Consider the following 13,764-nt stretch of genomic DNA (forward strand, 5'->3'; position numbering starts at 1 on the left):
AATTCGCCATTAGAATGGCATGGGATTGCTAACCGTTTTTGTATATGTATCTGTCTGTTTTGAGTGTTTGTATTTATTTTTTCCCCACTTGGCGGCGGGCTAGCAGGCGCACCTGCGTAAGGGTCTCAACCTTTCTGCTTAGCCTTGCACGCTGCCGAGTGGGTATCGCAATCTGTGCAAATAAAAATTATTATTATTATTATTATTTACATGTGAGATGGATGGTTGATTGTAGAACGAGTACTTGCAGGCTTGCGCGCGCTCCGTCCGGCAGGTTTTATCAGATCGAAGGCTAGACTGTGGTGTATTCTAGTACCCCATAGCAAGACGAAGGCTAGCTACGGTTACGTGATGTGGTCACGTTGGCATGGTAAGTGAGGAAAGTGAGGGGAAAAATAATAAAGAGGCGAGGCGGTCAACATGGCTTGTGGAGGCTACACGGCCGACGTCATGCCCTCTCCTACCCTTCTATCCTCCTTGATTCTGGCAGAGAACTCGAACGGTGCCAGTGCGTGTGAAACGAACTCGCTATTAAAATCCTGCACGACAAGAGAAGAATCGCTGGCGCCATCTATGGAGCGACCCTCGAACGCGCGCGCTTTACTAGAGCGAAGATTTTGCGGTTTTTGTATGGGTTTTTGCGGGGTCAAACGTATGTACAACCTATCCCATGAGAAATGTTTGTTAATAACATTGACAAAGACGAACCAAGAAAGGAAGAATGCGCGAAAAAATAAGAAATATAAGGCACCACCACGGCTACGCGATATGTGGCGCCAGCGTTTTGGCAAGAGATTACAAGTCCTATCACAGATCCGCCCTGTTCAAACATATGGCGAGAATGAATCAGTTTAAAATATATATATAAATATAAATACAAAATTAAGGGAGAAAAAATCTTGCTTTTAATTTTTCTTATACTGCAAATGGTGTCCGGATTGTCAGGCTCTCATCCATTGCCCCCCCCCCCCCCCCCTCCCTCCCCCCCCCTGCCAGATAAAACCTAATACTCTCAAAGGATATAAAAAAAAAAAAAAATATTACTCAGTGTTTTCAACATTACTTTATTGCTCTGTAGCCCAACATAAAAAGTGTATACATAGCTGCTGCAATAGAAAACTAAAAAAAAAAAAAAGTGAACAGGTGTAAAAAGCAGCAAAATAAGTGCATTGTGCACACGGGTCAAAAACATTTGCAAATGCACACATTAGCAGCAGCAGTTTCCTCATTTCCCACATTGCACATTGTGTCATTGACCAGAACTTTGTTCGCAACACTAAAAAAATATTGGCACAGATATCACCCTGCCCCAACCAACTTCAAGAATCAGGACACCATAGTGTTACACTTTTCATACTCATAGAAGTAACAATGTGTAAATGCTAATGCCATTCTAGCATTAAAATTTCTTTTTATCATTTAACTAGTGGTTACTTGCAGATAAACCCTTCGAACTCTCAACTGCCTAAACAGTCGAAATATTGACAGAAGCTGGATTTTGGAAGGTACTTTAACATTCTGAAAATCTACCATTATTAAGAGGATCATTTATCCACACACACACATAATAAAACCAATAAAACCCCAACACATGGAGCTTGTAGACATCACTGACAATTACTTTTTCTAAGGCTTTAATAATCAACTTAGCATCCAAACGTAATCATCCAATAGGTGCTTCTGTTTTCCAAGTTGACTCCCATAAAATACAATCAATGTGATAGGAAGCACTTCGAGGAACTATACTTGACGTACAGATCCCATGAAGAGGATGATGTCAGGATCATGGCTCCGTATGACAAATAAGAATGGATGATCCACAGAGAAAGGCACGCCATACACGGCACACCGAGCATTTACTGCAAAGGCCGAAGCTGCAGCAGCCTCGGTACCCTCTTCGTTCACCTCCACAAAGGCTTTGTGAATTGCGGCCGAGACCTTCAAACTCTCGTTACTGTTCATTCCAGAGAGGTCTGCGGAGTCTGAGAACAAGTCGTGGATCCCCATTGCCATCAGCGTATCCTTCAAATTCGTCGTCTGCTCCAACTTGAACCTCGGCAAGCGCAGGTCAACGAGCGTCTCACGTGTCAGGCCGTCAAGTATCTTCCGGAACGTGGATGATGTCAGTGCTTTCTCGAGGTCCGAGAGTCCGTCCATTTCGTCCGGAAGTAGGATCACCATTGACGCTCTCTTGCCCTTGTAGGGAATCTCGAGGACAGAAACTTTATATTCGTCGCAGCGGCTCATCCGGAACTTGGCCTGCTTGTACATCATGTCGACAGTCTTGGTCCCATCCTTGGATACGTGGAACTCTTGCGGTGATGTGGCCCTAGGATTGAATTGGAAGCTCCAGAGTCCCTTGAAGTAGATTGCATTCACGATGACCAGTACCGTGTCAAAGTCGATGGAGCCTTCTGGAAGCAAGTCCTTTATCTTGGACCGAGTCGCCTCCTCGACCCACGCGTTAATTTCAAGACGGGAGGTACCCGGGTCATTCTTGAAGTCGACCGCTTTCATAGTGCTCTTGTAGAACTCCTCCAGCAGAGAGGTGTATGTTGGGAGGACGCTGAACGATTGGTCGGAGTACAGGCGGTTGGCCACCTGCAAGGTGACGTCGGGTGCACAACTGTCGATCTTCGACAAGACGTCGGAAAAATGCTTGTGAACCGTGCTGGCTTCGAGGTGCATTACATGTTCAACTTGCTTCGCCGTGTGGTGCCGCGCCCCAGCCAGTGTCATGGATAGGGCGGCTGCGATGCTGAACGGGGAGTAGAAGATGTTTGCAGTGCTTCCGGTTTGAACTAGTAGCTGCTTGTAGAGGTCCAAAGTGAAGTCGAAGAGAGGACAGGCGAGGTTGGATGCCATGTTTGGAAGCTCTGGATGCTCCTGGATAGGTGGATGGTGATGCAAATCATGAGAACAATATGACCAGGTGCAGACTACCTCCTTGGCTATACGTTAATACAAAACTAATTGAAGAGAGAACTTTCTGACATTTAACTTTATACCAAGCACTAAATTTACTGGTGTCAGATGTGTGATTTAGGAAGTCCTGGCGTCCTTATCTGGCGCATCGATTTTTTTTTAATGCGCTTAACATATTTTACACACATGTTCACGATCTCCGTAGAAATATCTCTTTTTGTCTCAATTTGGGCCAATGCCAAATAAAGCATAGAACTACATCGCAGCGATATGAATGCAGGCAAGCTGCGGTAAGTCACGAGCATGGCATTATCTCCTCCGCAGCCAATCAGGCTGCGGCATGGTCGACAAAGGTGGCGAAGAACGAATCGCGAATGTAATAATAGACCCTTTGCGTTTAAGCTACGAGTCAAACTTGGCAGTTCTAGCCCTGGCAATATAAGAAATGCAGGGCATGGCTACATTATCGGCTAGTCCCGCAATCAGGGGGGCTATGTTGCACCTTTTGGACTCCCAAGAGACTAGGGAGAAGGAAGTGACGTCAACAACGCTCTCTGGATGTTCATTGGTGGAGTCGCTGATGACGCGTTGCGTGGTGCTGCTAAGATACGTTCATTCACACCTACGTCACTTCCTTCTCCCTAGTCTCCTGGGAGTCCAAAACGTGCAACATAGCCCCCTGATTGGCCGCAGACGGTACTAGCCACGCCCAGCATTTCAGAAGCTGTCAGAGTTGTCACGGGTGCCTGCCTACTTCAGCACATCACGAAGAACAGCCGCCGACGGCGCGGCCCCACGCCCGCAGAACGCCTCAGCAATTGCCGATATTCGCTCAGACACTGTCCGCAGCGTAAATCGTACCTGTCGATAAAATTCCTGTCGCAACTTCAGCAGCAAGCAGCACTTCAAAACTGGGTGGCGTGTCTGATGGGTCTGGGGAACGGTGAACCTCCTTGGTCTGGGGGGTGTGGCTGATGTGGCACGTCGGAAGTTGAAACTTTACTTTTACTTCCGCTTATGCTTCCCATTGCATTTCTTTTTACCAGCACACCGACGCAAGCTGAAATGTTTATAAAGCTTTCTCCTTACTCAAAATACGTTTTTTCTAAATCTGGCAATAAACATCACTACTAGTTTTATTAATGATATTACCACATAAAGTAGGGGACACCAAACACCATTCAACTTTTTTCTTTGACTCAGTTGTTTGACTCGCGTATCTATCTACGACTACAAGAATAACAAACATGGCCGCTAGCGAGTGCCGCGGCAATTCCGGACGCGGCGTGGGCCGTATTTAGCGGTAAGTTGGGATCCTTTTTGGCGCATGAACTTCCCGCTCGAGCACACGGCAAGATGGTAGCGAAACAGCCGGCGGATGCGATGGACACGGACAGCCTACAGCAGCCGGTCAAAGAGCTGACCGAGAAGTGGAAGCTCCTGCCGGCGTTCCTGAGCGTGCAGGGCTTGGTGCGGCACCACATCGACTCGTTCAACCACTTCATCAACGTGGAGATCAAGGAGATCGTGCGCGCCAACGAGAAGATCACCAGCGACGCGGACCCGCAGTTCTACCTCAAGTACCTGGACATCCACATCGGCAAGCCAGACGTGGAGGAGAACTGCGTGGCGAGCAAGGCGACCACGCCGCACGAGTGCCGGCTCCGTGACATGACCTACTCGGCGCCCATCACCGTGGACATCGAGTACACGCGCGGCACGCAACGGGTGGTGCGCGCCGACTTCCCCATCGGCCGCATGCCCATCATGCTGCGCAGCGCCAACTGCATCCTGGCGGACAAGACGCACTTCCAGATGTCACAGATGAACGAGTGCCCCTACGATCCCGGAGGATACTTCGTGGTAAACGGCGTGGAGAGGGTCATCCTCATGCAGGAGCAGCTCTCCAAAAACCGCATGATTGTCGAGGAAGACCGCAAGGGAGGCCTCATGTGCCAGGTGGGAGCTGAAAAGAACCTCTTTACTCGATTCCGGCCTTTTCCTCGCGGGTGTCTAGTTTGGTTGTCTTCATAACCGATCTGTCATGATCTTCTATACTCTTTGTTTGGTTTCATAAGGCTTCAGTACCACCGGAAAGAGTAGTCCAGTGCCAAGTACTTGCAGTGCTCCAGTGCCACTGTTTTTAATATTCACCACTTTTCAAAACCATTTAGTTACAATTGTGGACACAAGGAACGCAATATGTAGTTAAAGTGAGTGTAACTGCAGGGGGGTCATACAAGCACCTCGACTCAGATGCATTTCATGTTTGGCCAGAAATCGGCACCAGCAAACCTGTCAATCCTTGTTGTGCATTCTCGTTTTGTTCGTCCGTGACTTTGCAGAGTTCTCACTGATGTGTTTGCAACGTTGACAGGTCACAAGTTCGACGCACGAGCGCAAGAGCCGGACCAATGTGGGCACCAAGCACGGCCGCTACTACCTCAAGCACAACTGCTTCACGGAGGACATCCCTATTGCCATCGTCTTCAAGGGCATGGGTCTGGAGAGTGACCAGGAGATTGTGCAGATGATCGGCAGTGCCGACAGCATCTTGTCCACGTTTGCGCCGTCGCTCGAAGAGTGTCACCGCTCACAGGTCTTTACGCAGACGCAGGCCCTGCGGTACCTCGGCGGGAAGCTGAAGCACCGGCGTATGTTCTTCGCGGGAGGTCCTCGCAAGACTCCTGTGGATGACGCGCGCGACATCCTGGCCACGACTGTTCTGGCGCATGTTCCGGTGGAACACTACAACTTCCGGGTGAAGGCCATGTACTTGGCACTTATGATCCGGCGAGTCATTGAGGCGCAAACAAACCGGGAGATGATAGACGACCGCGACTACTACGGCAACAAGCGTCTCGAGCTGGCGGGCTCCCTGCTGTCCCTACTGTTTGAAGACCTGTTCAAGCGCTTCAACACAGAGCTCAAGCTTGTTGCCGACAAGACCATCCCGAAGGTCCGGGCGACCCAGTTCGACGTGGTCAAGTACGTCCGCCAAGACCTCATCACCAACGGCCTGGTGTCGTCCATCTCGACGGGAAACTGGACGGTCAAGCGGTTCAAGATGGAGCGCATCGGAGTGACGCAGGTACTGACGCGCCTCTCCTACATCTCGGCACTGGGCATGATGACTAGAGTGAACAGCCAGTTTGAGAAGACACGGAAGGTTTCGGGACCACGCTCGCTGCAGCCCTCGCAGTTCGGCATGCTCTGTCCTAGTGACACGCCGGAGGGTGAGGCTTGTGGCCTGGTCAAGAACCTGGCCCTGATGACGCACATCACCACCGACCTGGAGGAGGCTCCCATCGTCCGTCTGCTTCTCAATCTCGGCGTCGAGGACGTGCACTTGCTCAATGGAGAGGAGCTCTCGGACCCGTCGGTCTACCTGGTCTTCCTCAACGGAGGCATTATTGGCGTGGTCCATAACCACGCGCGCCTCCTGCGGACGCTGCGCCTGCTCCGGCGGTCGGGGCACCTCTCCGAGTTTGTGTCTCTTCACTCGAGCCGCGTGCAGCGCTGCGTGAACATCTCGGCAGACGGTGGGCGCATGTGCCGGCCCTACATCGTGGTTGAGGGCGGCCGCCCGCTTGTCACGGCCGCCCACCTAGAAGACCTGACACGGGGGCTCCTCTTTTTCAACGACTTCGTCCGGCGTGGCCTGGTCGAGTTCCTGGATGTCAACGAGGAGAACGACAGCTACATCGCTCTGCGTGAGCGTGACATAGGGCCCGAGACGACGCACCTCGAGATCGAGCCGTTCACGCTGCTCGGCGTCTGCGCCGGCCTCATCCCGTACCCGCACCACAACCAGTCGCCGCGCAACACATACCAGTGCGCCATGGGCAAGCAGGCCATGGGCACCATTGCGCTGAACCAGCGCAATCGCATCGACTCACTGCTCTACCTCCTGGTCTACCCGCATCGGCCGATGGTCAAGACCAAGACCATCGAGCTGATCCACTTCGAGGACATCCCCGCCGGCCAGAATGCGACCGTGGCCGTCATGAGCTACAGCGGCTATGACATTGAGGACGCCATCGTGATGAACCGGTCGTCCATCGACCGAGGCTTCGGGCGGTGCCAGGTGTACCGGCACCAGAAGTGCACACTCAAGCGGTACGCCAACCAGAGCCACGACCGGGTGATGGGGCCCCTGGTGGACAGCACCACCATGAAGCCCATCTGGAAGCACGAGCCACTGGACACGGACGGCATCGCGCGGCCTGGGGACCGCATCGAAAATCGGCAGGTGAGGGCAGAAACCGGTGATTTCCAAGGTAAACTGGTCGGATTTCCATCTCTGCGGCCCTGCGTAAAGTCAGGTAGCGGGACGAGAGGTTTTCAGAAACACTGGGTGACCTTTCCCTCCCATTTCCGTACCCTCTGTCATCCTCGTCAGGATGACACTGGGTAGCCGCGTAACATCTCCGAGGCCCAAAGCGCGAGGTCATGGTGCCTGGAACATGTCATGGACTGGTCCTATTCTACCCGTGCATTGAGTGTGGTCTCTAAGCGACAGCCAATGACGTCGCAAAAGCAGGAGCGTAATGCTGTCAGAGACCGCGATCCTGGCAGTTAGTCATAGAAGTTGTGGCAGGATAGTGTTGCTGTCGTTGCGGCGTCCCGATTCCCGGCTGCAGAAGCTTCGGTGGACTGTCAAACTGGGAGTCTGGACATGGCAAAATAGTCGGCGAGGAATCCCATGGCCATGATTGGCCGGCGCCGTGCTTGACCTCGGCGCCGTCCAATCGCGGTGGTTGAATGTTTTGGCGACTCTCGCTGAGTGTCCAGATTAGAGCCCCTGGAGCATAACCTGCAGCAGAATGGGCATCTTCCACATCCGTGCCATTGCAAAGATTGTGGACGGCAAGGGCGAGACACTTGTTTCGGGGTAGAAGTGGAGAGAACGCTTTGGAGGACGCCGGTCGAAGAGGCGTTGCAGGCAGCGAGACCGCTCCCCCCAGGTGCTGGTGAACAAGTGGGTGCCGTCTGCAAGCTCGGTCGGGGCCCAGCCGGGGCAGCCGTCCCCGCCCGAGCACAAGGAGGTGCCCGTGGCCTACAAGGGCCTGGAGCCTGTGCACGTGGAGAAGGTGCTCATCTCGTCCAACACGGAGGAGGCCTTCCTTATCAAGCTGCTGCTGCGCCAGACGAGGCGCCCCGAGATCGGGGACAAGTTCAGCAGCCGCCACGGCCAGAAGGGGGTGGTGGGGCTCATTGCCCAGCAGGAGGACATGCCCTTCAGCGACCAGGGGGTCTGCCCAGACCTCATCATGAACCCCCACGGGTTCCCCTCCCGCATGACTGTGGGAAAGCTCATCGAGCTGCTTGCGGGCAAGGCCGGCGTGCTCAACGGCAAGTTCCACTACGGCACGGCATTTGGCGGGAGCAAGGTTAGTGGCTCGTACGGTCTTTGACTTCCCGCTTCCTCGATCGGCTTGTCCCAAAAGGTTGGGTGTCCGAGTGCTTGGCCTTTTCATTTCTCCGAGTTTCAGAGTAGGCTGATTTTGCCCTCTTTTGTTGAGACTCTGAGAGTGGGAACTCTAGGTCGTCATGGAGACAGTTGTTCCGTGAGAATTACTTCAATGAGTTTTCTAGTAGTTGAGTGGGGTCCCTGCATCTTTTGTGTCGTGCGTGTAATGTGTCCTGTGCCGATGTGTCCATTGTGTGGTTGCCCCAGGTGCAGGACGTCGGGGAGGAGCTGATCCGCAGGGGCTTCAACTACCGGGGCAAGGACTGCCTGACCTCGGGCATCACGGGAGAGCCGCTGTCGGCCTACATCTACTTCGGCCCCATCTACTATCAGAAGCTCAAGCACATGGTCATGGACAAGGTGATACACACGCCGGTCTGCCTAGAGCTGCTGTCAATTGAAACACGCGTCGCCGAGCGAGCGCGTGCGTGGCCGAGGGGTTACTGTGCTTGGCTTTTGTGCGGAGGCCCCGGGTTCAATTCCTGGGAGTGGCGCGTCTTTTATTTATTTTTTCAATTTAGCGTTCTCATAAGTTCGAGAACCCTGTCGCCTGATTGAGGTGCGAATGTTATATGCACCAAACATTCTACGCCGAATATTCCAGAAACCCATGTGGGTACACGTGAGCCGGAGTCAGTCTTGCCCCAGCGTTCGACCCTGCTATTTCGATGGCTGCGACGCTAGTCTTTTTCTATTTTGATTAGGGCACAAGTTCACGACCTGAGTGCACGGTATCGGTTCCTGTGACACCCGAGTTTGTAGTGGGCTCTTGTGTGTATATCTGGGTATATCGCACTGTTTGCATCCGCATTCTGCTGCCGTGCCTGTGACGACAGAGTTCATAGCAAATTTCCGCATACTTATCGCACCGTGGAACGCAAACTTGCCATGTCTGCGATCTGTGGTATCATCAATGAAAATACAGTGAATGTGCAGGTGAGCTGGTGATAGTTAATCATGACGTTTAAAACCAAGACTGTGGTAGGGGAAAAAAAAATAGGAAACTGAAGTCAAAGCATTCTCGTTTCACGTTACTTGAATTTGTAGGGGAGGGCGCCACGAGAGCACACGACAGCAGAGCGCTGCGACGAGTGCATGACAGGGCAGCGCCGCTACACGAGAGCACGTGTCATTAGAGCACGCGTCACAAGAGTGCTAAGAACCGCTGCAGTCACCAAGGTGCTTTTTACCGTTGCAGAACGTTCAAGTATCCAGTCCCCTTATGTAGTGACTGTGTTCTTATACATTAACTGTTACACAACAGCCAGCACTGCATAATTTGCGAGTGCAGCTTCATATTTCATCATTAATCATTGGAACGAACGAATTGATTTCTAGCACATCCCAAATGCAATGTTTTCCCCGACGTTTGCCAGAAGTAAACATTTTTCATTTCATTTCATTTTATTATCTCAAAGGCACTCGACTTTCAGCCGTATCGATCTGCGATTGGAATTTTTGTTTTTGGGGGACAAAACTAGCATGTTGAATTGTCTCGAGAGAGAAAGAAGTGACCAATTTCAAAAGGAGCACTCTGTGAGCAGCAGCAATGACAACTGCGCAGTAATGACTTCCCACAGGTCTGCATACTCAGCCAATTAAATGACGTCAAGCGTTTGAAGGCGCACACATGCACTCTTGTGATGCACACTCTAATGGTGTGGGCTCTTATGTCGTGCGCTCCGATATCGAGCACTCTGCCGTCGGGGAGCTCTCCTGATGCACCTCTCCCGTTGGAGCACTCTCGATAAGAGGGAAGCGCCATCTATCATTACGTGCGCCATACATACCTAACCACTCGACACTGTCATCTGCGTCGCAGTTGACCCTGGTAAGTTTTTTGGCCCCATATTTTACAGAAAGGGAGCTATGCATCGTAATTTTACGACATAAAACCGACCTGGGATATACATCTTTGATGAAAAGATCAGGTTGCTACGTGCAGGCGCCGATTTTTACAACCCATTTTAGATTGACTCTTGGCATTTCAGACACCCTATATTTTATTTGCGTATCATCCTTTCTGGGCTTGAAACACTCTTGACAATGGTATAAATGACCACTTTTTATAGACAGTACATACATTAGATCTTGCAGATACCGCAAATCCTTTGCTCTAGTGCGATGCAGGGTCACCTCGTAGATGGCCTTTACTGTATGTGCATTATCTCGTCGTAAGCGGTCGACCGCACCCGAAGGCGGGTGTGTGAACCGGCCTTTCGGCAACGTCCAGCCATCCGCAAAGGCTGAGGCACCAACGCGACCGCTCTCCCCCAGGTGCACGCGAGGGCGCGCGGCCCACGCGCCGTGCTCACGCGGCAGCCGACGGAGGGTCGGTCACGAGACGGCGGCCTGCGACTTGGCGAGATGGAGCGGGACTGCCTGATCGGCCACGGCGCCAGCCTGCTGCTCCTGGAGCGGCTGATGCTGTCGAGCGATGCCTGCCAGGTGGACGTGTGCCGCGGCTGCGGCCTGCTGGGCTACTCGCGCTGGTGCCACTTCTGCCGGTCCTCACGCACCATGGCCTCCTTGCGGGTGCCCTATGCCTGCAAGCTGCTCTTCCAGGAGCTGCTCTCCATGAACATCATACCCCGGCTGGACCTCAAGAGCCACTGCCAGTGAGGCCCTGCCATCCGGCGTGCCTAGTTTCCCGCCAACGTTAAACGCGGTGGCGACGGCGGGTTGGAAAGTGTCCACTTGTGGGATGCAAACGACGTGCTCGGGTAGATCGTTCCGGTTGGAAATGGCCGATTACGATGGAGAAAACTTAAGTCGATTAGGCCTAAATGTAACCAGTTGAATCTCGAGTACCCTAAACTAATGAGGCTGGAAATATGTCTACCTAAAACGCCGTGGCACTCAGCGGGGTGAAACCTTCTGCTCGGTGTCACGGCGCAGATGGTATTTTTAGGTGTTACTATAATTTGAAAGGCCGTTTGGTTCTTGCAAGCATGGTCTTTTATTGTTTCAATTATGTTGGCAGCCAGTCGTTTTTTTTTTTTTTTTTTATCCAAAAGATACCCAAAATTGATTTTGCCTTGTGCATCTTGTGTTGGGAAGGACGAATCGTCTCGTTTGTGACCTAGTTTTCCTGTACGTAGTTACAGCTGTCGTTTCTTTGAGAGTTCTTTTTCTCGCACGGGGCGGTTGCAAATGGATTAGTGGCGTTGTTTGTACAGCATGACCGATCCAAATAAAACCAGTAAAGCAGCTGAAAAGCTTTTTACATTTCTGTCTTTGTTCCATTCACCTCCGGCATCCATCTGAACGTTTTTGACTAGACATAATTTCCGAAAGAGCGCAAAAAACATAACCTAGAGTCATAAGAACATTGTCCCAAAACGTTATAAATCATTTATCGTAAAAATATGACAAGACCGAAAACAAAACTAACCTGCAACCCAACTGATCCGTCGTCTTGTTTCTGATGTCATATGCTGTATAAACATTGGCGCATAGGCAGCTCGAGCCAGTTTCTCCCGGTGCCGGAGGCAGTCAAAAGGCCATCGTGAGCGTCCGTGGCGGAAAATAATGAATTACGATTCAGCGAAATTGACAGAGTGAAGCAATGACCGGCAAATATAAGATTTTCACCACGAGACTTGAGAAACTTCGCCCCCGCTCGTTGTTGCCAGTGGAATGGCAGCCAGCGATCTGGAGGTGCACGTAAACTTCAAAATTCGTTTTCTGGAAAGAAAATGATTTCTTTGACGATATATTTTGTAGACATACTCAAGGGTTGATATTTAGCGCACGATGAAAATGTTGTTGACTTTTATGACCGTCAATATTTCGCAGGAGCTTCCCTTTAAAGGCCGACGTACTACAGTCTAAGCTTATTACAACAGATATTTGGACATAACATACCGATGAATGAAGTTCGGTTGGTTTTCCTCCCAATACCATGGACTCAACTTCATGTCTGCATACAACACATTCTTTTTACAACAGACCGAAATTATGGTCCAAATCAAGTTATGTTATGACAAGCTTAGATTGTACCTCGGTGTTTTGCGAGGAGATAATCCTCTCGGTACATCCTCTCCTAAGCTGCAGAGGTAGCCAAGTTGGGGCAAAGTAAAAAGGATATAGGAAAGCCGGAGGCGGGAAAAGTGGAAAGCATACGTCGGTCTTTAAAGGAACGTTGAAAGAATTTGCATCTTCTACTTTTGACATTGTTCATCTTGTCACAAAGGACAGAAAACACACCTCCTTCCTTCAAAATGTTGCGATTCCGCCGCGTAAATGCGAGGCGAAACTCGGAATATTTCCCTACCTGCAGCCGCGAGTGGTGGCCATGAAAACCACGCGGCGTGACGTCAGTGGGGTACTTGTAAAAAGATAAGAAGTTGTGCAAATACCTGCTCGATAAAAGGCAATTTTTCCATAAATTTTGTCGTTCCAACATATATAAGTGTGTCGAAAACCTGGTAACATTGACAAAACTTTTATTATACGGAGGTTTAGCGGCGCCATCTATCGTAGGTCAACAAAACCGTCAGCTCTATCTGCTACCGCGAACAGCCGCCAAAAACCAGAGGGGGGTGGGGGCAGAGCCGGACGGGGATGGCCGGACCCAGACGTTGGCACTTTCCTCCTTTTGCAATGCTGATCGCACTGCGCAAGCACGTGGCCGCGAGCGGGTGAGGTGTCGATGCTTACTGATGGCTCTGGAGAGAGCTTCACCGGAAGCCTGCGCGTCCCCTTTCACGTCACAGCGCACGTGACTTGGAAGATGGTGAAGGAGTTGACAGGTGTCGAAAACCTCAATCTTTGTCAGTTTTTAAAATGAAAACTAGGACATGCAGGCAAAAGCGGTTTCTTGTTCTTTACTTCTGGAAGGTCGAGACACCAACTCGCAAATTATTTAGGCCCGACGTAAAGTTCATCTAGTTCGACGATTGGCTCGCCGCCATCAATGGCACGCGATACTAGGGGGGCCAAGCGGTCGATCCCGACGGGACGTGTCACGCCATCTGGTAAGAGGTTTGTGCAAAACTGGGTATAATGTGGTCTCATCTTTCTCCACTTTTGATGTTCTACGCGACGGCTTCGAGACGAACGAGCCCCGCAAAATAATGGCGCCAAATTGCCACCTTGGCGGTACCAAGCTGCAACATGGAGTCGTGAGGGCGGGGCTAGACATGCACTCCTGGCCGGTTGCCACGAGAGGCCGCATCAAATGTTTAATTTGCGTCGGTCCTGGCTTTTTGGCAAGTGACTTTGTACTTTTTATCCCCTTTCCCGTATGCAACCCTCATTGTTTTCCCAAAGCGGCACAATCCAATTACGATTAGAGAGGCTGCCAAATTTTCGGGTGTTAAAGACGGGGGCAGAATGCGGCAAATCGTAAACATTGGTGGTCC

The 13,764-nt window shown here is 51.2% G+C and overlaps 2 protein-coding genes across 2 annotated transcripts; one reads left to right on the forward strand and one right to left on the reverse strand.

Moving 5' to 3' along the window:
- Positions 1-1,044: 1,044 nt before the first annotated feature.
- Positions 1,045-3,967, reverse strand: LOC8034046 (serpin B3). Its single transcript, XM_002407449.5, has 2 exons — positions 3,787-3,967; positions 1,045-2,886 (listed from the first exon to the last, which is right to left on the reverse strand). Exon 2 carries the CDS (start codon positions 2,863-2,865, stop codon positions 1,741-1,743), a length of 1,125 nt encoding a protein of 374 aa, XP_002407493.4. The 5' UTR covers positions 2,866-2,886; positions 3,787-3,967; the 3' UTR covers positions 1,045-1,740.
- Positions 3,963-11,624, forward strand: LOC8034045 (DNA-directed RNA polymerase III subunit RPC2). The gene is made up of 5 exons (XM_002407448.5): positions 3,963-4,884; positions 5,303-7,177; positions 7,893-8,318; positions 8,606-8,758; positions 10,676-11,624. Exons 1-5 carry the CDS (start codon positions 4,282-4,284, stop codon positions 11,018-11,020), a joined length of 3,402 nt encoding a protein of 1,133 aa, XP_002407492.2. The 5' UTR covers positions 3,963-4,281; the 3' UTR covers positions 11,021-11,624.
- The last annotated feature ends 2,140 nt before the right edge of the window (positions 11,625-13,764 follow it).

The sequence above is a fragment of the Ixodes scapularis genome, unplaced genomic scaffold (assembly GCF_016920785.2).
Source record: "Ixodes scapularis isolate PalLabHiFi unplaced genomic scaffold, ASM1692078v2 PGA_scaffold10__122_contigs__length_95168666, whole genome shotgun sequence".
Classification (NCBI taxonomy): Eukaryota; Metazoa; Arthropoda; class Arachnida; order Ixodida; family Ixodidae; genus Ixodes; species Ixodes scapularis.

Bases quoted from the DNA above. Each gene is read 5' to 3' on its own strand.
- LOC8034046 (XM_002407449.5), bottom strand. From the start codon at position 2,865: ATGGCATCCAACCTCGCCTGTCCTCTCTTCGACTTCACTTTGGACCTC.
- LOC8034045 (XM_002407448.5), top strand. From the start codon at position 4,282: ATGGTAGCGAAACAGCCGGCGGATGCGATGGACACGGACAGCCTACAG. The intron at 4,885-5,302 runs GTGGGAGCTGAA...CAACGTTGACAG, and splicing joins AGGGAGGCCTCATGTGCCAG to GTCACAAGTTCGACGCACGA. The intron at 7,178-7,892 runs GTGAGGGCAGAA...CGCTCCCCCCAG, and splicing joins ACCGCATCGAAAATCGGCAG to GTGCTGGTGAACAAGTGGGT.